We start from the raw sequence: 22,147 nt of genomic DNA on the forward strand, positions 1-22,147 counted from the left end.
GCGTTAAAGAAATGAAAGTGGGGAGGATCCAGGCCCATGTCTATGAATGCTAATTCAACTAAAACTCACATGCAATGGCTAGATTAATACGTCAGTTGAGTATTTATACTGTAGTTAATGTCTGGTGTTAAAGCTCTGACCTCAGCTCGTAACACCGAATCTCTTTGGGACTTGAAAGCGGGCGACTGGGAAATGCAGATGATAATTCTTAACTCTTCATCACGGGAGAGGCTCGTACTTTGTAATGTTTTGTTGATGAACAAACGTTATGCTTAGTTATTCATCAATTTTGTGTGCTTGACATCAACTAAAAAAATGGTTTTGTCTTGAAATAAACAAACTGAAAACAAGTCATAAGTAATAAAATAAAAATCATTAGTGTGTTACAGCTCACCAGTTCGGCATGAGAGACTCACTTACATACCCGAACTAGTTTACAAGCGTTGCTTCTGGACCCAAATTTCTGTTTCAAAATGCATCTCACATTCCATTTACAATTTGATACTGTATAAATTACCTAATTAAAAACAATTATAAAAATAACAGACAAAATTGTTTCAGAGGTTGGATGGTTTTTTTCATTATCTCCCATGCCAAGAAAGTTATGAAAAAACGATTGCCTTTTTTTTCTATTCCTGTCTGCAATACGATGCAATTTCCAACAAAAACGGTGGAGGGGTGTAATATATGTGCCCAAGAAGGCCTTGCATATGCCTGTGCTGAATCTTTGAACATAACAAAAACTCCATGCTTTACTTTGGCCTTAGGAGAGTTATGCAACCTCTTGTAGTTCTATTATTTTAATATCTTTGGGCTCTACGAGACTGCCTTTTATGATTCATAACCAGTGGCTTTGTTTTGGGGTGGTCTGGCCCATTAATGTGCCTATCTCAGTGAAGCTTTGGCAACACTTCTATAAATTCTGTAAAAATACAACCAGTGATGGATGATATAGTTTTGCGGTCACAGGGTCAGGTTAATAAACACACCCAAAACCATAATTTAAGAATTTATTCAGATATTTAAGGAAATATCGATCACTTTCTCATCTTACAACATTCTTACAACCCTCTTCATGTGGGTAATATAGATCCTGTATTATTATTAATTGTCTGTTGTAGTTACTGCATTAATATATTGTTTTTGCATTTTTGCGTGTACATCCTTCAACAAAAAGCAAACATGGTAAACACCACACTTAGGGATTTCTTGATCCGATCACGTGATCGGAAATCGGGTCCGATCATGATGATTTTCAGCTGATCAGGGATCAGGGCAGAAAGATCAGCTTTCTGTAATTTTACAGGTCACAAAGTGACCTATTTTACATGAATGGGGTTTCCACGACTCTTGTAACATATTGCTCTCTGGTCTACCCATGTCTCGTATTAAAAGTCTGCAGTTAGTACAAAATGCTGCAGCTAGACTCCTGGCAAGGACGAGAAAGGTCGATCATATTACCCTGATGCTAGCCAATTTAAATTGGCTACCATTCCACTTGAGATGTGATTTCAAGGTTTTGCTACTTACTTATAAAATACTACATGACTTCGCACCTTCCTATATCGTTGATTAAGCGGTACTGTATGTTCTATCCCAAAACCTTCGTTCAGAACACGCCGGTCTTTCAGTGATCCCGAGAGTCGAAAAGAGGTCCGCAGGTTCTAGAGCGCTTTCTATTCAGGCTCCAGTGCTTTGATATGTCATACCCATGGAAATTAGAGCCGCTACCTCAGTGGAAATGTTTAAAACCCGATTCAAGACTCATTTGTATACTCTTGCATTTAGCTGAACTACACGTTGCCGTGTTTGACTGCCACTTCTTCTCTCTATCGGAAGGTGCTGCAATGCATATCTTACATTATTCTAACCAACATTGTATAGCACCATATTGTGTTGAATGTTGCCCACTCGGCCTCCATGGCACCCTGGTCATCCTGGAGGGGGGAATTCGCGATCTGAGGCCCTCAAGGTTTCTCATTTTTCCGCAGATGGTTTTTTTGGAGTTATTCCTTGCCCTCCTGTGGGGTTATGATCGGGGCGACATCATTAATATTTGTCAACTGTGGGCATGTGAAACCCTTTGAGAATCTTTTGCGATTAAGGCCTATAAAAATAAATGAGACTTAACTTGACTAATGACAGTTTACAACAGAGTCCTTTGTTATCTCATGAGCACTATTTGATTTTATTTACCGGTAAGTATTAATTCAAATTTCAAACAAGTGCAAACAAGCACTTTGTGATCTGCGGTTCACTGCACTAAGGAAAGCATAACAATATCAATTCATAAGAACAAAAAATATTTTTTTAAATGTGCTTCAGCCAATAAAATAATAAGGGACCTAATACATTTAGTTCAGCTTGTGAATACCATACATTTAATAAATAAATGAAAACGACAGCTTGATTTTTACAAGGGCATCATTTTACATATTTGGATTTGAATACCGGGCTTATCTGTAATTTTATTTTCAAAGAAAAATAATTATTTGTATCTTTTAAGTGGGTATCAGAACATAATATTGACAGCAATCTTTACACAGCAGCTAGACTGAATCTACAGTATTCTTTGTGTCCAGGTACTTTTATTCAGCTGCATATGTAAGCTATGTGATATTTGCAAGAGAGTGGGAAAGCCCTCTACAGAGTGAAAAGGATCTGTGTTGTTGTCTAGAGCTCAGTGCTCACACTGTAGGCCACCATGCCAAGGAAACAGTCCAATCAGGTCAATAGCTGACAATCCTGGAAAGCACGGTCAAAAAAATAAGAACAAAAAATGCGCAAAAAAATAGCTCTGGCGGCCACTGTAGCTCTATTCATTTGCTAGCTTCCAGATTTTTACTGCAACAGTAAGCCTTCTATAGATCAGTGCAAAATTACCATATAAAACTATTTATGGACTGCATAGTGTCACTCTGATTAACAGATTCAAACAAAACGATTCATCAACTTCTTTCCTTCTATGGTGTGCCATATTGTTTCGATGGAGGGATGCTGTCTTCAATGTTTTATGAGATGTATGCAAAGAACCTGCCAATAAGATTTCCAGTGAGTGTGAAATCATAGATGAGAGTGGTGCGCTGACAGTTAACGGTATAATAAGCACGCTGCCCTCCAAAATTGCGACTGTGAAATGGAGCTGGCCAACCTGATGAAACAGAGAGAAGTGAGTGAATCTGTCAGTGTATTTTTTTTTGTTTGTTTTTGATCAGGAGCCGAGATCCGCTGCCTGGATTTAATTGTCATCGCGGAAATACAAAAGATGCAAAAATATGTTGGAGAATTGAACTGCGAAGGGTGGGACAAATGAGACCCAATCATGAATACGAAATTATTGATTTACTGCACAGGCCGAGTGTAATAAACAGTGAAGCACTGTGATATTATTGTTTGAAAGAAACTTACAGTATACTGTCCAACTACTTTCTCAGAGTTTAAATCCTTTTGCACTTTCTTAGTCACTGTCTGAGTGACACATTTGCTGTTCAGCTGCTCAGAAACGCAGCGCCCTTATTTATTAATTTGAACATTCACACTGACAAACAGAAGTTGAACCATTAGCGCCTGGTTTCCGCCCACCATCGACTCTGCATGTAGAACTGAGCAGGACGTGCTTTCGGAATTTTTTCTGGACTCATTAAATGCATCACGAAACGTAAGTAGTCAAGTCTGATTAAAACTTTTACAAGGGCAGTCACGCAGTGCTTTGTGAATGGATAACTCCAACAAGGACTTTTATGTATGGGGTATACTTTACAGTGTGAGGCTTTATTCTATACGGTGATTCACACTGGGAAGAGAACCCCCACCCATGCAACCCCATATATTCACTCTGTTATTTCAGCAAACAAAAGCCGGGCTCTCGAGGCCTTGGGTGGATCCATGAAAAGAAGAAAGGAGTCCTGCTCCTGGTCCAGCTGAATGGGGCCCTTTCACACTTAGAGAGGCCTGTTTACTCTCCCTTAATAATGGCTCTAATTTTCTGATCATTATTGAGTAATTCCATCCTCCCCCAAACCCAGCATTTAGCGCTTTCGCCCATCACTCACGGCCACCTTGTTCACGTCATGCACGGATCCAAAGTCTCTGGCCCACAAATGATTGATACTGCAGTAATAAGTCCATTAGGCACCTGTCCTGTTGTACTCATACGAGGGGAAACGTGTATATGTATATGCATATGCATATATATATATATGTATATATATATATATATATATATATATATATATATATATATATATATATATATATATATATATATATATATATATATATACACACACATACATGAGAATCAATGCTTTAACCTCCATTTTGTTTGACACCTAAATATATAGTAGCACCATTGCAGTGTGTTTGGATAGTAAAAAAAGCGAAGGAAAATAAGAAATATGCCTGGTTACTAGTAGTAATTTTAGTTTTTTTCTTTTAAAAAAAGCTCTCCTCACACAAAAACTGACTAAGGTATTTGTTCCAACGTCCAGTCGCTCAAATTTCTTGCAACCCCCTAGGTGTGAAACATCCATAGGAGAGAACGTAAGGGGCACGGGGGATTCCAGAGAGGGGAAAAGGTGTGAAACATAAACAAGGCAATGGCAGGGAGAAGTGATGAAATGAGAGGGAACGCAAGCAAGAGAGTGAGCGAGAGAAAGAATCAGAAGGAGAGAAGTTGGCAGGGACTGTGTGTCGGTTTGAAAAGCTGGCATCTTCTAAACGGAGCAGCAGCTTCGGGTGCCAAATGCTGCCAAGCAGCGCCACTAGCCTGAATATCTGCCCTCCCTCTCTCTTTGTTTTCAGTGTGGCATTCTGCATCAGCTTTATTCCAAGCTTTTCTTCTTACCTTATATCTGCACTTGGCATCGTCCTAAATCCAATGACGGACATTTATTGCCATTAAGATGGAGAAATGAAGAAATAATATCTATGATTTCTGTTTGTTTGAATTATTATATTTAGTCTGTATATCATTTGCCCGATATTTACCTTTTGATTTTTTTCCCTGAATTTAAATTTTGGGGACAAAAAAACAAAAACAAAAAACAGAAGAGCGGTGTTACGGTGCAATTTTCTGGATGCAGAGCGCCATTCCAAAATACCGGGCTGTCTCGTCACGCTCTGCTCCACCGGACCGGGAGAACAAGGAGAGAGGGAGCCTGGTTAGAATGGAGCTGCTGGGAAACGGCCCAGAAAAGACGCTCGACTCTGCTTTCTACTCATCGGCCGTCCCCACCTCGGGTGCTGCCCCTCGGACCAGAAAGAGGACAAGCCAAGCTGCCCCTCATGCGCGGCTCTACGTATGTTTTTACAGGACAGACACATTTCGGGCCTGGCGCTCGGACAGAGAAGGACAGGACTAGTCACGCAAATTCACACGCGGAGACAACAAAGCAAACATTTTGCTACTGTTTTAAAAATCCATAATAATGAAATAAATGCAGCAATATAAAAGAACACAGTTAGCCCAGTCTATTATTAATGCAATACTAGTAAATAGATTGCCGTTAAAGACACCATTTGGTAATTGAGTAGGAAAAATAAGACTGCAGATTGGTGCTTCTTAACAGCATAAGATGTGCATAGCATAGCATTTATTCATTAACCTTAATTATACAAACAATTAGAAACTACTGTACAGTGAAATTAGGAAATAAAGGTAATCCAATAATCACTTTCTGCTACAGCGGGTTTTTCTATTTGTAAAACTAAAACTTGACCTTTGTTTCTAAATTTAATTGAATTTAATCGTACACACAGCATTATGTGTATTGTGTCTTCTTTTATTCACTAAACTGGATAATTACATGTGAAGCGGCTTGGGCTGCCAGCAGTGTGTCGAGTTGTTCAACAGTCAGACCGACAGTATATTGAAATGGAACGCTGTGAGAATTGTGGAAAAGCAGGTCAGAAGATCGGTCCGTGCGTACAAGGAATGATTCCCATTTTTCCAAAGATTGATTCGGAGGCTCTATTATAATCAAATAATCTGTTTACCGCCGATTCCTTATACTTTGCACACGGCGCTTTTTCTCCCATCCTCCCTCTACGACACAGTCGGACACACACACAGACACACACTGCTCTGAAAAAGGGCCAAGTCTGGGGGGCCCCATGCAACGGTTCGTCTAAAACCTGACACTGTCACGGTCACTCTCCCGCCATGCTAGGAGGTTGCCGAAGCACACTCTCTATTGATCCTATTACTCAAAATGACAACAATATAAAGACGTTTCCATTAAATGTGTCCGACCAGTAGAGTTTTCCACATCCGTGGCTCCGAAGGCGCCAACACAACTAGGATATGCGCCAAGATATGTTTAATTGCTCAAGCTGAAGTGAAAGTCTTTTGTCCCTCAATCCCGTCACCGGGCTGCCGTTTATGTATTAAAATACGATCTCTGGGCTATTTGTAATGTTGTGAGAATACATCCTGACACATGAATGAGGGAATGAACACAATATAAGGACACACTCGCCGTGGGTTTTGGGATGTAAAGACGCCACCTCCTTGGTGTAAGCAGACCTCACTCTCTGCAACATCTTTTTACCATAACGGCACAAGTAATGAAAGTCATATGAGACAGCTCGGACTCTAAACATGACTAATGCTGGAACTCTGTGGATGAGTAAGAATGACAAATACGGAACACTTCGCTCGGAGAACATGACCTGAACTGAGCCTCCGGGTGGAAGCGGGGCCAAAGCGGAGCCCGAATGGTGAGCCAAATGTTGGTTTCCATAAACGCGTTCAAAGAGAAAACTCAGCCCCTCTCCCTCCTCATGTCCGACACTTCACACCCATTGCAGTGATTTTTTTTTTTTTTATCATCTTCAGATGCAAAATAAGTGAGGAGAAAATAAATCATTAGTGCCTGACAATATATGTATTCATCATAAGAGGGGGAAAAAAGCCTCTTTCCTAGTGTAAGGTTGCAGCTGCAGCGCACAAGTGCCGATCCAAATGCTGTTTTGAGTTCCTGAAGCTAGATTAATGTGTCCTGTCACGCAGGGTGTAATATCCTGGTTTGGAGGGTAGAAGTCTTGAAATTTGCAACAATACAAAAAAAAAAAAAAAGCAGGGACATATAGTGTCCAGGAGAGAGGCAGCCGCAGACGAGGGGTTAAATCGAGGGAGGATCTGCTGTCCTGTCAATCATACAGCTTGAAAGCAGAGCCTCCCTTGCAGCTGGCGACAGTGACATTAGTGGGACAAGAGTGCCGAAACACTTTCGGCATGGGCTGGGGGTGGGGGCAGGGGGATGCAGTTCAGTCCGGTCTTCAGGCCTGGCAACTGAGAGCTTCCGTAAAGACACAGACACCCTGGAACGAGGGGCTAAGAATAAAAGTGTAAAACTGCCGCACCAAAGGTTAAAATGGACGCGCGCCCTGTTTGTCTTCTGTAAACTCCAGTTAACCTCCCCCCAACTGAACGGCACAAAATCGAAAGGAAAAAGTGGATGTTTATCATTTGAGTCACTTTCCACTCTCAACGGTGGTGCAAGGTGCAACAGAGCCAGTGCTTGTGGAAAAGAAGGTCAGGAGAGGAAGCCCGCATGTTGTGGCTGGCTCAAACAAGGGCAGGGCAAAATCGTTCTTAAGAAATAATCGAAAATGCTCAAATGAAACTATTTATCCAGCAATGCTGAAACAGTATATGTATTAAATACATTTCACGTAAGCACACAGCAGAGAGATGAAGTCTATTCCAGCGCATGCAAGCTGCTTCTGACTGGCTGGCGGATTCTGGCACTAGGTAAATAAAGGCTTTACTCGGAGGGGCACCAGGCTGCGCTGGGAGCTAATCTGAGCCGCGGTTCGCCACGGCGCATTGTGGAACAGGAAGAGGCGCTCACGGAGGCCCGGCAAACTCAAGCAGTGTTACACACTGGGCTGAAAAGAGCCTGGCATGGGGTTCTCTGTCACAGAGGAAGCCTGCACCTCCCTGCCAAGTAGAAGAATTAAGGCCCAGTAACTGTAGGCCAGTCTGCGGTAAATGAAACTGGGAGAATAATAAAAAGGGCAGAGTGTGTGTGCATGTGTGTGTGCGCGCGTGTCCATGTCTATAATTTGCACAAATATTGCACACATTTTAAATATGAGACAATATGCGCAAAACCATAAATGCATGTTTACTCTTAAGCCTTATTTAGATTGATTATATTTATTTTAAAGGTAAACCAATGAAAACAATGTTATTCAATTAATTTCAAATCTCGCCATTGGTAGTTTTGATTTGGTTTGAGCTGCATATTAAGTAAAAATATTCTTTTTTTAGATTTTTTTTTATGGCATGTAGATGTATAGGATTATCATTACACATTCACTAAGTGCATATTTAGAAAATAATAGAAAGTAAACAAAGGAAATTTAGATCATATTTGGGTCTGGTATTTAGTTGTGGCGTTATATAGTAAATATAATACATTTCATAACAATGATTCATTTTCTCACAGTAGAATTCCTTCTAGAACTACCTATCTTTCTCAGTGTAGCACCAAAGAAACAAACAGCAACCATTTCATTAAAAAAAAAAAAAATCAAGCCGCAACTTGCTTGCTTGATCGTAATGCAATGATCAATGATGCAGTGTGGTTTGGGGATCTAAAGGAGAGGTGTGTGTGCGCGTATGGGTGAGAGTGTGTGTGCAAGTGTGGGTACGCGTGTACGTGCGCGTGCTGGCTGTCAGAGGAAAGAAAGCTGAGCCGGCTTCATTCAGGCCGAGGATGCAGACAGGCGGACTCTCCCTGTCTCTGAAACTACCTGGGATCAGGCCAGCTGTCACTGCGTTCTCTAGCTCGCCACACACACAAATAAAAAAAAGAAAGCCACACACACCGCACTGCTACTGATACACACCAATCTCATAAAAACATTCACATGGATTATAGACACATGACATACTGCTGCGCGCGGGCACACACATTCACCCGGCGCACGCGGGCGCATGCATGCGCACGCAGATAAACAGGTCTGCAGATGCTTCTGTTTACAGACGGTGCTGGGAAACGTGCACATTTGGATTGAGACAAATTTGCGCGCAAATACTTGAACAAATGTACCGATGCAAACGCGTCCCTAGGTAAACACAGGTTTTAATCCTCACTGCAAAATTCACACAATCGCTTAAACGCAGAAATACATATCAATCGCATGTTTAAGATTACGCCGAGCAGAAGGAAGACGACGCTAACCTGCCAGTGTGTGACTTTGTGTATTAAGGTCAGGTGTGAAAAAAAACATGCGTGTGTGCGTTTGCTATGTCGGGAGCACATACCTGGTGTGTGGACGAAGTAGGCCAGGTAGAGGTCCAGCTCTTTGACCGTCACTCCAATGTGGTGCGGCTGGACACACAGGCCGTGGTTGGAGCACTGGGGCGACTTGACCAGCCGCTCCCCGTCGGTGCTCTCAAGCGGGCTGCCCTTGAACAGGATGACCATCACCAGGTCCAGCCTCCACACCTTGTCGGCTTGACGGAGGCAGTCGATGCGGCGGATCTTTCCTTTCTGGTCGGGATTGGACAGCACGCAGCAGGGCGGTTTCTTGCCCGTGATGGTCAGCACAAAGTCCTCGCGGAACTCGGGCCGGATGTCCTTGCGGAGCTTGGCGAGCAGGCGCGAGGCCCACTTCTGCTTGATCTCGGGCTTCTCTCCCAGCAGCTCGTCCTTCACCGCGCGCTCCTCGTCCTTGGTCATCCTCTTTTCGTGCTTCTTGAAGTACTTGCGCTTGCGGGCCTGCAGGTTGAACCAGGTGTACGAGAAGGCACGGACATGGGGGAGGAGGGCCTCGATGAAGGGATGAAATTCATCCTGGTGAAAGAGAGGGAAGAAGGTGTCTCTAATGTGTTTTTTTTTTTAATTATTATTTTCAAACAAAGCATGCTAAGCAACACCAAAACGAACACATTCACAATTCAAATAAAGAAGCATGCTTTAAATTTGAACTGTTAAATATTTACAAATACAGCTAATTATGTTGATTTTGTAATCATAATCAAAATGACTGAAGAGTATGCAATTCAAATTCAATTCAATACAAAATCTGTAACAATTGAATTTGAAAAAAAAAAGATGAATATTCATTTGCCTGATTTTACACAGAAAAAATAAGGATGCAAATACAAAATGAGCCACTTCAAAATCTGGAAAATGTGAGCCGGTGCACACCCGCCACTTTCTGCAGTAAAAGAGAAGTTATTCTGCTGAACCATAATACCTTCACTACATATCTCTGGGCAACAAAGCCCAGATCTCGCCATAGCGTTCCCGTGCCAGGGTTGCCACACACCGGTCGCTCACCATCGCCAAGTTTTGCCGCCACAAGACCACTGTTGAAATGTGCTGCTAAAAGATCAGCCATACCATTTCCTGTCTCTGCTATCATGCAAAGGAGCTCCAAGCAGACTCACATTTCCACAACAAACTGAAAGCAGACAGAAATTGTCACAGAACACCACACAGCTAGAAGAAGACAGACGGCCTGGTAGTTACCATTTTGCACTCTCATCATAAATTTGGCACAGCGTTTAAAGTGAAAAAAAAAAAAAAAATCTCCTGCAACAGTTTTTTTTTTTCCTCCCGCGCTCCCCAATGTAAAGCAAATGCTGTTTTGGCAAAGAGTGGAGAATTAATGGCAAGAGAAAAAAATTGAGGGAATGTCAAAAATAATTAGCAGAATAAGCTGCTTACTAAAGGCAGTGGGTTAGATTTTTTTTTTTTTTTTTTAAATAAAAAATCAGGAGGGAAAAAGTTCTGTTTCACTGCAATAGGAACTTGGCCAGCAGGTCATTAGGCAAAAGCAGAAAATGAAGAAAAAAATGTCCAGCAAAAATTGAATTATTAACAGTATTGCACTGTGGGGTTTAAAAAAAAAAAAAAAAAAAAAAAAAAAGAAAGTAAAACAGAGATGATGCACTTAAAAATTCAACGCTCCGTTGTGCATCCCCCCCACCAAAAAACCTTGAAAAAAATCCTTGGCAAGGAGTAATTGGAAGTGGTGTCTGTTCTGATCCCTGGGCCCGGTGCAAGACTCACACACACACACACACACACACACACGCACATACACAGAGAGGCAGGGGGGGCAGGGAGAGCAGAGCACAGAATGGGGGGTAAAAAAGGAGAGTCGAATCAATGTTGGACGAGCGCATACGACCGCTGGCAAAGCCGAGTGCCGCTTCTTTTTTCCCCTTTTCTCTCCAACTCTCTCTCTTTCTCTTTCTGTTTTCCCGCTCGCTGTCTCTCGTCCTCGCCGCGCTCTTTCCCCAACCATTGCTTGAGCCTTTGCCAGCGCGAGTAAGGCCCACCTATTTGGCAACACGGCGCCTGTAGCTCAGCCAATGCGTTAGCTTCAAGAGCTGAAAGGGAGGGAAGAGAGACAGAGGGAGAGGAGGAGGGAGGGTGGAAATTAGATGGAGGGAGCAGAGTGGGGCAGGTGGGGGGGTGGAGGGGGGGGGGGGTGCGGTATGCCAGAGAGTGTGCAGCCTTGTCCAACGTCGCGCGATTTGCCAAATCGACAAGTTCCACTCTGACACAGAGACAAAGTTCAGGGGAGTAAGTCTTCCCCTGCACCAATCCCCCGCAGCCCTCAGCCTGCCTCCATCTTTAGTATGGCTGCCATCGCCTCCCGCCCCCCAACCCCCGCCCGGCGCTCTGCTTGCATAATGCCACCTTGGCAGAGGATGGCACAGGGACGGACGCGCAGCTTCAGAATCCCTCCAGACCAGCACCACCCGCAGCTGCTCGCGGGTTTACCACAGCAAACAAAGAGGGGGGAAACAAACCAAGCCAGCCCAGGCTCTGACTGTGCACACACCAGGCACATACGCATGAACGGCGAGATGATTTCGAGGCACCGATACAGTCGGGGGGACACGCTAAAATGCAGATACGCTTACAGATTTTTGAGAGAAAGGCAACAAGGGAGGGGGAAAATGAAATTGCCTCAGCTGTTTCCACACAAGATAAATGCTCAGCAGAGTGTGATGTGCCGCCTATGAATCCTAAAATGACACGCATCCTTCCAAACTCCCATGACAATTTTGAGAAACCAGCCTGCAAGCGGCGCCGGCTGCCATGTTGCCTCATCGCCAGGCAAGTCATCCGGGGTTGCACCTGCATTGCAGACAGTGACCACGTAATGGTTCAATCCCCATATTAGAAGAGGAAAAAAAACAACATACTGTATAGGCGTCATTATTCAAAAGCTGGCATGCTGTCCTGTCCACTGCAAAGAAATAAACAACGGTTAACAGACTGCTGGAGCCAATAATTATGGATAAAACATCTGATGTGACAAATGCTTTCCTGCTTATGTCAAAATGGCTAAAACCGCTGTGAATCATTTGCATTAGACTTTGCTGACTCTTGCAAAAGTCCCCCAAAACACTGAGGTCACATGCCGTGGCTCGCATCAATCCTGAAATTCTAATTCAATACATATAAATGCGCATATCGCAACCACAGGAATTTATAGACGCGCACACACAATGCAATCACTTGTCGTGCTAATAAAATCTTGCGTCTTCCAATTCCAAACAGCAGAACACTCGAATGCGCTTCATCACAGGGCCACAGAGGCAACACAGGCCTGGCGGAGAACTGACTGACTCTCACTCCTCACACCTCCACATTCATCCTCACTCGGCTTCAGTCTCAACTGACCGATGCCAAATTAGATAAAGCGACAATAGTAGCCAATAAAGGACTGACAAGTCTTGCTTCTGTCTTAATGTGCGCGGCGTGAAGGTGGCCTCAGAGTCAAATGTATATTTTTGTCTCCATTTTTTTGGGTTGCCAGTATAAAAATCCGGAAATTCAACGGCATGAGATAAACTGGCACCTGAATGTGATTCCTGTGTCTGCCTTTCAAATTAAATGACGGCTTTTTGGGTGACCCAGCCAAAATGCAAATACACCACCATTCAAATGTCACGAAAATTTGACTTCAAGGGGGTTGCAATCATTTTCCTTAGTCATACTACATGACTGAAACCACCGCATAAGTACAAATCTTAAGGTGCCAAATCTTGTAGGAGTAAAATGACAAAGTGGAACCCTCCGTGGGTGAGCAGTAGATCAGCGTGTCTGCTTTACATGCAGGCCTACTTACTTGAATGGGTACATCCACTCAATAGGGTCCTGGAGCCAATAAAAACAACACATGGAGGGTGACTTTACCTGGGAATTAAATTAGGCCAAACGCACTTGGACTTCAGATTTAATTTGGATTTAGCATCACTTAGAAACAGTGATTTTCCACTTTGATTTTGGACTTCCTGGTTTGTTTCACGTTCTTTTCACAAAAAAAAAAAAAAAAAATCCCCATCTCTTATAACGGGGACACAATACACACTTTTTAAATAGCACATCTGATTCAGTGCCAGAATTTTTTTTCCCCCTCAAGACCTGCCGTTTTTGCAAGGGACTCATTTGCGCCAATACATGACAGCGTTTGTCAGTCAGTTCGACGCGACACACACACACGCAATATGTGTGTGGCATGAAAAGCAATCGCGGCTTCATCTGCTGTTTCGCATGTCACATGTCGTGAATGCTTGCTCGCCGTGCTGCATTTGCTACGAGTAGCCAGGAGCTCACCTTTGTAAAACCACTTCGCCTCGAAAATATGTATCGCTGTGGAATGATGGCTGCGCTGTATTTCACGTCAAACACATTTTTTTTATATTTGTCGGAAAAATCATATTCGTTGATTTGCTGCATTCAAAGCGTCCGCGGAGATTAAAGACGCGGGGTGAATTTCTATCCTTTCCTTTTTTCTGGGGTTTTTTTTTGTTTGTTTGTTTTGTTTGTTTGTTTTTTGTAATTCTCTGCACGTCTGACCGAGGCGCGGGTGCCAATTTGGGATTAACTCTTTCACTGTGGGGGGAAAAAAAGTCTGCAAGTGGCAGTTTGACTCCGTTAAATTGCGCTTGTAGATCTTGCTGTACTGTCACCTCACCGTTTAATTACACAGTTCGACTATGTCACACATTGTTTTTCATTGTTCAAAAACGATATTGTCTTATTTTTTAACAAAGTGAAATGTGATTGTATAAATATGTCATGATTGGGGTAATTTCCCAGACATTTATAAATGAAAATACCCCCCCCCAAGGAATAATTTGGTAAATCATGACGAGTACAAGACTACACTCAAAATATTTAAATATGTTTTCATGCATTTAATTTGTGAAAAGGCAATTAATTTACTTTAAAAAAAAATCTTAGGAGCATGCCATCCTTCAACTTTATAAAAAAATGTTTATTTTATATTTAATTATTTTTATTTCAGGTGGGCTTATCAAACACTGACATTTTCCTGCTAAATATTTAACCAAATTAGAAATTTCTGAACAATTCACAGCAATACTCTCATCCAATTCACAGCAACTTCATCCATACTGGGAAACTGCAAGACAGTCCAAATCAGAAAAAAAGTCTCGCCACCCCACAATGCCTCACTTCAGTCCTCTACACCCTGCTTTGTCTCTTCCTGTGTCATCTCACCGACGCTGAGGTGGCGCTGCATATCATTAGACCAATTAAAACACAGCCCGCATGACCAGAGAGCCCACCAGATGCCTGGCCCTTCATTAGTGGAGCTCCGTGGCTGGTGGGGCTCTGCTGTCCCCTCCTGCCCAACTGAGTGTCCCTGACCCTGGACAGAGCATGACACCACATCCGCTTAACCTGAGCCTAGCTGACTGAAAGCAAAGTGTAGGGGAAGCTAGAGGAGAACAGGATGGAGTTGAGATACACAGCGCTTCAACCGGGTGTGTGTAACTGGTGCACATTTGCACAAACTCTTCACTTTTTCCAAAGAAACAGATTGAAGTATTTACTGGTTTTCTGTTCGTCAAGTCCTGCATATTTAGAGCCGGCTTTACCACTACTACTACTCTGGTTAGTCATCACATGATTACATTTTAAATTAGGGAGAAAAAAGTAGACCAGAACAACCCACACTCTTTGTTGCTGCGGCAAGCAAGTTAGGCATTAACATCCTGAATGGCTTGTACTCATCTGAGTTCAGAAAACCCGCACCTTGCTATGTGTGAAAAATCTGCAAGCAATTTGCGGTGTCTGCATGTTAACTTTGCCCAGGGTGGTCCACGGTCGAACCAACCGAGGAAGAGGCACGCACGGCACATTCCAGTCCGACAAAGAGGCTCTGATGCCTCGCTGAAACTTCTGGATCTCAAATTCCTACTTTGTCCTATTTACTTCTCCATCAAGTGGAGTGTTACATTCTGCAGCAGGTTGCATGTTGCAGGGCAAATTCTGCGATAAACAAACAAATTCAACCCAGAAGCACTTGTGCTGCATAGGAAAGGACTATCGATTATCTGTTCCAATTGTGATGAAATGAACATGAACCAAATCAATAAATGCCTTTTTTTTTTCTCCACACTTCTTTCTGGTAAGAATTACAATGCACATTTAGTATAGCACGTACAGACGTTAGATGCGGATGATAAGCTTGGTTTGTGGAGCGGACGGAGGCGGGGAGGGTGTGGCTGGTAGGACAAGAGGAACACACACTGACATCTGACATAAATTCTACCCACACCCAGGATGCATCCTAATAAAACAACATTTGGTGTCAGGTATCAGGTAACATTTGCAATCCTATAGCCTCGTGAGACAGTTCATTAGGAACAACGGATGAGTGCCAAAAATGGAAAAAAATAAAATAATTGAACTTGTGTCAAAATATTAGAAACTTGACAATGAATATGCAGTTTGATTCTACAACTTTCAAACTTTTCTCACCGGATTGATCAAAACCGAGGATTACAATTTTTGTAATGGCTGAATTTTTTTGACCTTGCAATGGTTCTCATTATATTTCAGATAATGTACAGGTAAGCTTATTTGATGGCGTTCCATGCTTCCCGATGCTTGAGAATGCATTTCCTCACGCGAGTGACTGGCCACGCAAGGCCGACTCAGCGTCACCACAACCATGACTGTTTTCTCACCGTGCCAGCCGACAGACTGCCGCTCTCTCCGCCGACACTACCGACTGGACTGGAATGTGATTTGTTGTGCTAACATTTTTACATTGAAATATAACAGTTGTGAATTGAGGGGAAAAAAAATACTACTGGCTGTGAAAGAAAAGATCCAAATACTAATCCTGCCAAAGTGGCTGGTAGATGTAAACTTCAAAAACCACAGCCAGCTTTTAGCAGCATTTGGCCGTCAGTGGGCGTTAATTTTCTACTCTGTTGAAAACCAGCTGTGCGATCGGTAAACACATTGCGGCTGACCTGCAACAAAGAATTTGTTCGCAAGGATTTCACAAATTCATATCATTTATTCGACTCTCCACTTCTGAATTGATCAAATGTGATAAATTTGTAATTGAGGAAGCGTGTGTCTAAATTCATTGGTAGCCTTTACCACATCACTTCACTTTTTATCGCAGTCTTATGCTTGATTGATATTAACTTCACACAGAATTACATGCATGCTGATTAGTCAACAGGCCTAAAGGAAGGCGATGTTCTAACATAACCACTCTAGCATTTGTGCATAATTAGAATTTTTCCCAAAAGGAATATATCCCAGTGTTCAAGTATCAACTTGCTTGTGAAGGAAGCTCACTTCTCTTCTCTAAGAATCCCGATGTCACCCACTCTGTTTCCTAAGGAAAGTGCACTACTAAAGCTGATAGCTCAAGCTTCATCCGGAATCTCTCACATCATGCCATGTGTGGAAAATGCATACTTGAGCCTTTTTAATGAGTAATATGGCGTTGTCTCCACCTTTTCCCACACTCAAGGTGCACGGCGTTTGACTGATTTATGAGCAAGCATTAACACGCTATTAGCACTACTAAAAGACATTACACCTTCTTTTTCCATCACATTGATGGATACTTAGGGCTTGTTGTTGTTATTGGGCTTTTTCCCCTCTTAAGTACATCTTTAACGTTGGGAAATGTTTTTCCTCATTAAAGCTTGTAACTGTGCATTCTGCATTTGCTTGCTGCGGCATTTTACCGTTGCATGCCGATCACCCTGAAATATTCAACTTCATAGCAAACAACTTAACCCACGAAAAGCTATCATAGCCGAATCGTGTATTTGTGCCATCCATGGTTCACCAAATCCATTTTGGGATACTTTAAAGTGATTTATTAAGTATAGCAATATGAAGAATTTGCTCATCCCCACTGCGTTGAGGCACCCACAGAGCCATAATGGGCTGTAATGGATTTGTGGTATGGCTGAACAATTAATCGAATTCAAATGACATTGCAATGTGGTACAATGCAATTTTCGAACCGCAAAGGCTGCAATTTTGAGAAAAAAAAATGCTTTATTTCAGTTGGTCAGTGGGCTTTATTTTTTTCCTGTATGAACCTTTTATTTATTTAAATAGCGTCTCGATTGGCTCAGTGCTAAAGAAGTGCAGTCCACATGTTATAAATTCATTGTTTCGTGAAACATGAAAAGTTGAAGTGATAAAGCCGCACGTTTGTTTACATTATTGTTGCAATATGATTCATGACTTGCCGATTTATGCTATGTCGCACTTGTTTGGTAGAATTTTGTGTGGTTGTTGTAGTGAATGCTTAAAAAAACGGAAAACAAAGTGCTACATAAGTTAACAACTATCATTGAAGTAGATAAATACATTGTCTTTTATATTAATTTATAATTTATATGCTTTTAGTTTACCATAAGCCTAACCTATAAAACCAAAACATTTATGTACAATGAATCTGATATTGTGTACGGCAATGCGGACTGCTTGTGTTTGTTAAAAAATACGCTTGAAAAAAGAATCCCATATTAAATCACAATAATAACGCTGAGGAAAAAAATTGCAATCAGATTATTTTTCAAAATTGTACAGCCCCAGTTTGTGGCCAAGGGGGTTCGGGTGCATTTACAGTGAGGGGTCGATGTGGGGAGAAAAATCTGCACCGTATATGCATTCCTTATGAAACTTAGTGCGAATATCAAGTCAAACAGTCCAACGCTAAATATTCCGCCCTTTGACTCCGTTACTAGCATAACATCTGCACAGGCCATGCATTCCGAGAAGCAGAAAGCAGCATAATCTTGGACTATCATACGCGCTTAGCCTGATCATGAGTCGGCTGCCTCTTTGTGGTTGTCTGGAGGCTTATATTTATCCGTACGCCCCCTTGAAAATTGTAAATTGTTGAAAGCACATTTGAATATAGAGCAATCAAATGATTTTGTTAACCTTATTGGGATGCTTGAGAACAGAATGGATCCGGGAGACAGTCTCGGAAGTTGTCCAAAAAACGCCTGGTGTGCTGATTGACCATAAACGCGGAGACATATGCAAAACGCCAATCACAGACCGAGCCGAGAGATAGAAAATCTCTTGTCTGAATAAAAGCTGCGGGAAAATAAAGCCCACTGCTAATGCGGCGTTGAACGCTTTGCAATCAGACAAATAAAGGGACAATCTAGCACACAATCAAACTAGAGATTTAGCCTGCGCTCCTGCCAACAACGAGGGACCTCCTCTCTGCGAACAAGGGATGCACTATTGACTACACCCCCTCTTTTTCTGTCTGTCTCTCCAGTCTTTCCTCTGTGCCAGTCTGAAAGGCGTGATGCCAACCTCTTCCACCATTGGGCATGTTGCCCTGCCCTTTATGCAAATGCTTCTCTAACTTGCAACCCTCCACGTCTGTGCAAGCCACCGCCGCCGCACGGCCTCTTGCCCTAAGTAGCCGCTCTATCGGTGGCAAGTGTAAAACCACCGGGCGGTTGTTAATTAAACCTGGTAAGCATCTCAGGTGTTGCCTGTATGAATCTTGAATAAAGCAGAAAGCCAAATGTGAAGCCTGTAGGCCTTTACCTTGTCGCCCTTCCCTCCACGGGTATACAAAACACCAACCAGGGGCAAATATTTAACAGAGGTGTGGTTGCATGTGTCTGTACGAGCCCTGATAAAGGCCAGAGGGGAATGAAATGAAAGGAAGAGGCGAAGGAAATTAAAAGAAAGACTGTCATTGCTAATTGCGATTGCATTTACATTCATTAAAAAAGCTTCAGTATTTGGTGATGTCGGTTCACTTCGGTTTCGGGCGGTCGGATCGAAAGGGATCATAGAAACAAAGGCTTCTCCGAATAAGAGGTCATCATGAGACAATGTAAAACTTGGAACATAATGATTCCGCTTTAACGCAGCAGGCTGACTTTTACTAAGAATTTCAAAGGACGGCTTCTGCTTTGACCATAAGGACGGTCGCACAATCTGCCCGCGTGAGTCCATGCCTGGCGGATGGGCACGGGCTGACACTCACACACCAGGAAAGAAGCCTGCATGGCCTAACACAATCAGTCAAACAATAACTACTGTACTGCCCTTTTCGGTAAATAAATAGAATCAAGCTCTGCGTTATAATGTACTTTATACATACATTTAACAGTCTGATGTATTCCTATATTTGAATGTGTTTGATTTATTGCCTAGCTAAACATTACGTTATAATGACGCAATGCAGATCCCGGGGGCTGTGTGCTTTAATTAGATCGTCTATGAATTATTGACAAGTGCAAGCAGTGGGGAGCAAGTTTGCTTGTCACAAAAGAACTCACACTCGTTTGACCTGTATTCAAAGGTAAGTCGTTTAAATATGTCACATTTGTTAATGTGTCTGGTCAGCCCTCGTTTGGTCTGCGTGGCTCTTCTGGCTTATCCTGACTGTATATGCAAAATGTTTCCATATCTCACAACGTGCCCTATTTTCCTTCACAAGTTGTGGACGGGCTTGTGGCCATTTCTGTCTTTCTACATCTTCCACAGGTCGTCCACGAGAAGAGGAAGTCAGTGTGTGCAGCGGCTGCTACTTGCAGCAGCTCTTTCACTATCACTCTTAAAGTACTTGTACGAAAAACATATTATTATTATTTTTTTTTACAATGAGGTATCACAGATCTATGGCTTTAGTACCGATACACTGTGCAACCGTACTAAATGGAATAAGCTACACAGTTGCGACCTACATTCAATAATTCAGTCTCAGGCTATTTTGCAAGTGTTTAACAAAAACCACGCCAGCCATGGTAAGTTGATTATGTTTCTTTTCAAATATAATGAATGATTTTCTTGTTAGTGAGAGTTAAACAGTTACGGTATATGTTTTGCATTTTGCTCACCGAATACAAACCAAATCGTAACCTTAAAACCAAGGTATGTAACCAATTCCTGATTTTTGGCTTACCGTTACCCCTAATTGCTCCCTTACACCACACCACCACCACACACTCCATCCATCACTACCAATCTGGTCTACATACACTCACTTGATGTTTCATTATGCACACCTCCACAGTGCATTGAGATCCAGTTTGAGCTGTTTATTTACCACATGAGAGGCACTAAATATTAGAAATTGAACACAACTGAAAACTAGCAGCTACAATAATGGATGCAGTTTAACTAATAACTGAAGAACTGATGAACTAATCTGACAAAATTGGGCATCACATTTGAAAAGGCAGTTTTTAATAAATAAATTATTCGATCTTTGGTCGGATGTATTTGTTAACAATGCATTATTATTATTATTATTACTATTATTATTATTATTATTATTATTATTATTGAAATATAAAAAGGTTACGTCTGCACATTGACAAATCGAATTTACAATCAAAAAAGAGGAAACAACATTTTTAATAAACCTGCTATTGTGCACTCCTTTCTGTTAATCGCTGTATTTTAATTTGTTCACATTCTTAGTTAATTTGACACAACCACACTACCTCAACCACACTAAAGGCATCCGCATTAGGAACCCATAAAGACCGCTTTTGAAAAACCACTTCTATTGATTTATCCTCACAACAGTGAAAATGTACTCTTCAAATACTTAAAATAATTGCATTGATAATTTGAAAAAAAAAATTCATAAGTCTTGCAATAGCTTTAAAGATCTTCCAGGGGAAGAAAAAGAGAAGGAAAAAAAAATGTTTTTTTTTTGTGTAGGATTTCACCAACCCATTACTCACCTTCTTATGTGGGCTTCCTCGATGGCTTTGACAGTATCATCATTTTGATAACGCAATGCTAGTGCCAACAAGTGATGGCATGCAGCAAAGAAAGATTAGAGTTTTGCTGGGGAGTTCAAAAAATAAAATAAAATCAGAATCCACAATTTGATTTCAAGCGATTTAAAGATCGTTTCAGGATTATTTTTTTTTTTGTATGAAGCATGATGATAATATAAAAACAACATTGAGTTTTGGCCACTTCTGCCAGCATAATCTTTCATTGGACTCATCTCACGGTGACTTTGAAAATGTGAGAAACTCATGATGACATCAGCAGCAATAATCACAAATGGTCTAAGAAGAATCTGAGTACACTTAAGAGCATATTTAACATCTATACCAGTTAAACTGCACATCCGTGAAAAACATCAAGTGTGCGTCTGTACATGAAGGCGGGAGAAAATTGAATGAGGCCTTTTCTTGCCGAAGAGCCCAGATCAGAGCTCCTAACTATGGGATTTGGTGCTGTTGCCTTTCTCCCCCTGGAGGGAGTAATTAGGTTAGGGAGGACAACTGCCGCATTGTTTTAACAGAGGAGGGATTGTGCGGGCCAAAGTCCCACCAGCAACATACGACCCTCACAACAAAAATGCCAAACGGGTTCTGCAGTGCTCAGACACAGATCCACACGCACAAACAAAAAGGCTGAAATATTTTTTGGTGGTGGTCGTTGCTTGCTCTGGTAAAGAGAAGAAAATATGTCTTTTTATGGGGCAAAAGCTTTGGTACTTGTGGATCCTATGAAATGTCAAATATAGTCCGACGGTGTCAGATATCATTTTGTGTTGTTGCAGTTGTGGAATTCCGCCTCTTTGCAGGACGAAGGTTTCTTTTGTTTAACTTGTGGAAATTGAACTCTCTCCTGTTTCCAGAGGCTTGGCAACACCAACCACTCCAAACTAGTGTAATATCGTTATGATGCATTTGCATTCCTTCCAATCCCCTGGGAAATACAATATGCCTATATGGTCTCTTTTAATCACGCTGCGCTTCAAAGCAAAGGAGGAACACAAACAGCAACCTAGTCTGTTCTAAATACTTCTGAAATGTGTTTAAATATGTCATGTACTGATTGATTGAGAGTAAATCACACCA

General features: G+C 42.0%; 1 protein-coding gene across 17 annotated transcripts in view; it reads right to left on the reverse strand.

Moving 5' to 3' along the window:
• nfixb (nuclear factor I/Xb) overlaps window positions 1-22,147 on the reverse strand; it is a 139,874-nt gene that overhangs the window by 84,222 nt on the left and 33,505 nt on the right. For 7 of the 17 annotated variants that reach the window (XM_086055408.1, XM_086055398.1, XM_086055395.1 and 4 more), the window contains one exon: window positions 9,278-9,809. In XM_086055408.1, the coding sequence (XP_085911534.1) occupies window positions 9,278-9,809 (532 nt within the window). Of the gene's footprint in view, window positions 1-9,277; window positions 9,810-10,215; window positions 10,464-10,490; window positions 11,253-22,147 lie in introns of those variants that run through there. The other 10 variants (XM_086055405.1, XM_086055397.1, XM_086055404.1 and 7 more) reach the window with 4 other exon arrangements.

This window comes from Filicampus tigris, chromosome 16 (assembly GCF_054856515.1).
Source record: "Filicampus tigris isolate MCC_2025a chromosome 16, RoL_Ftig_1.0, whole genome shotgun sequence".
Taxonomy (NCBI): domain Eukaryota; kingdom Metazoa; phylum Chordata; class Actinopteri; order Syngnathiformes; family Syngnathidae; genus Filicampus; species Filicampus tigris.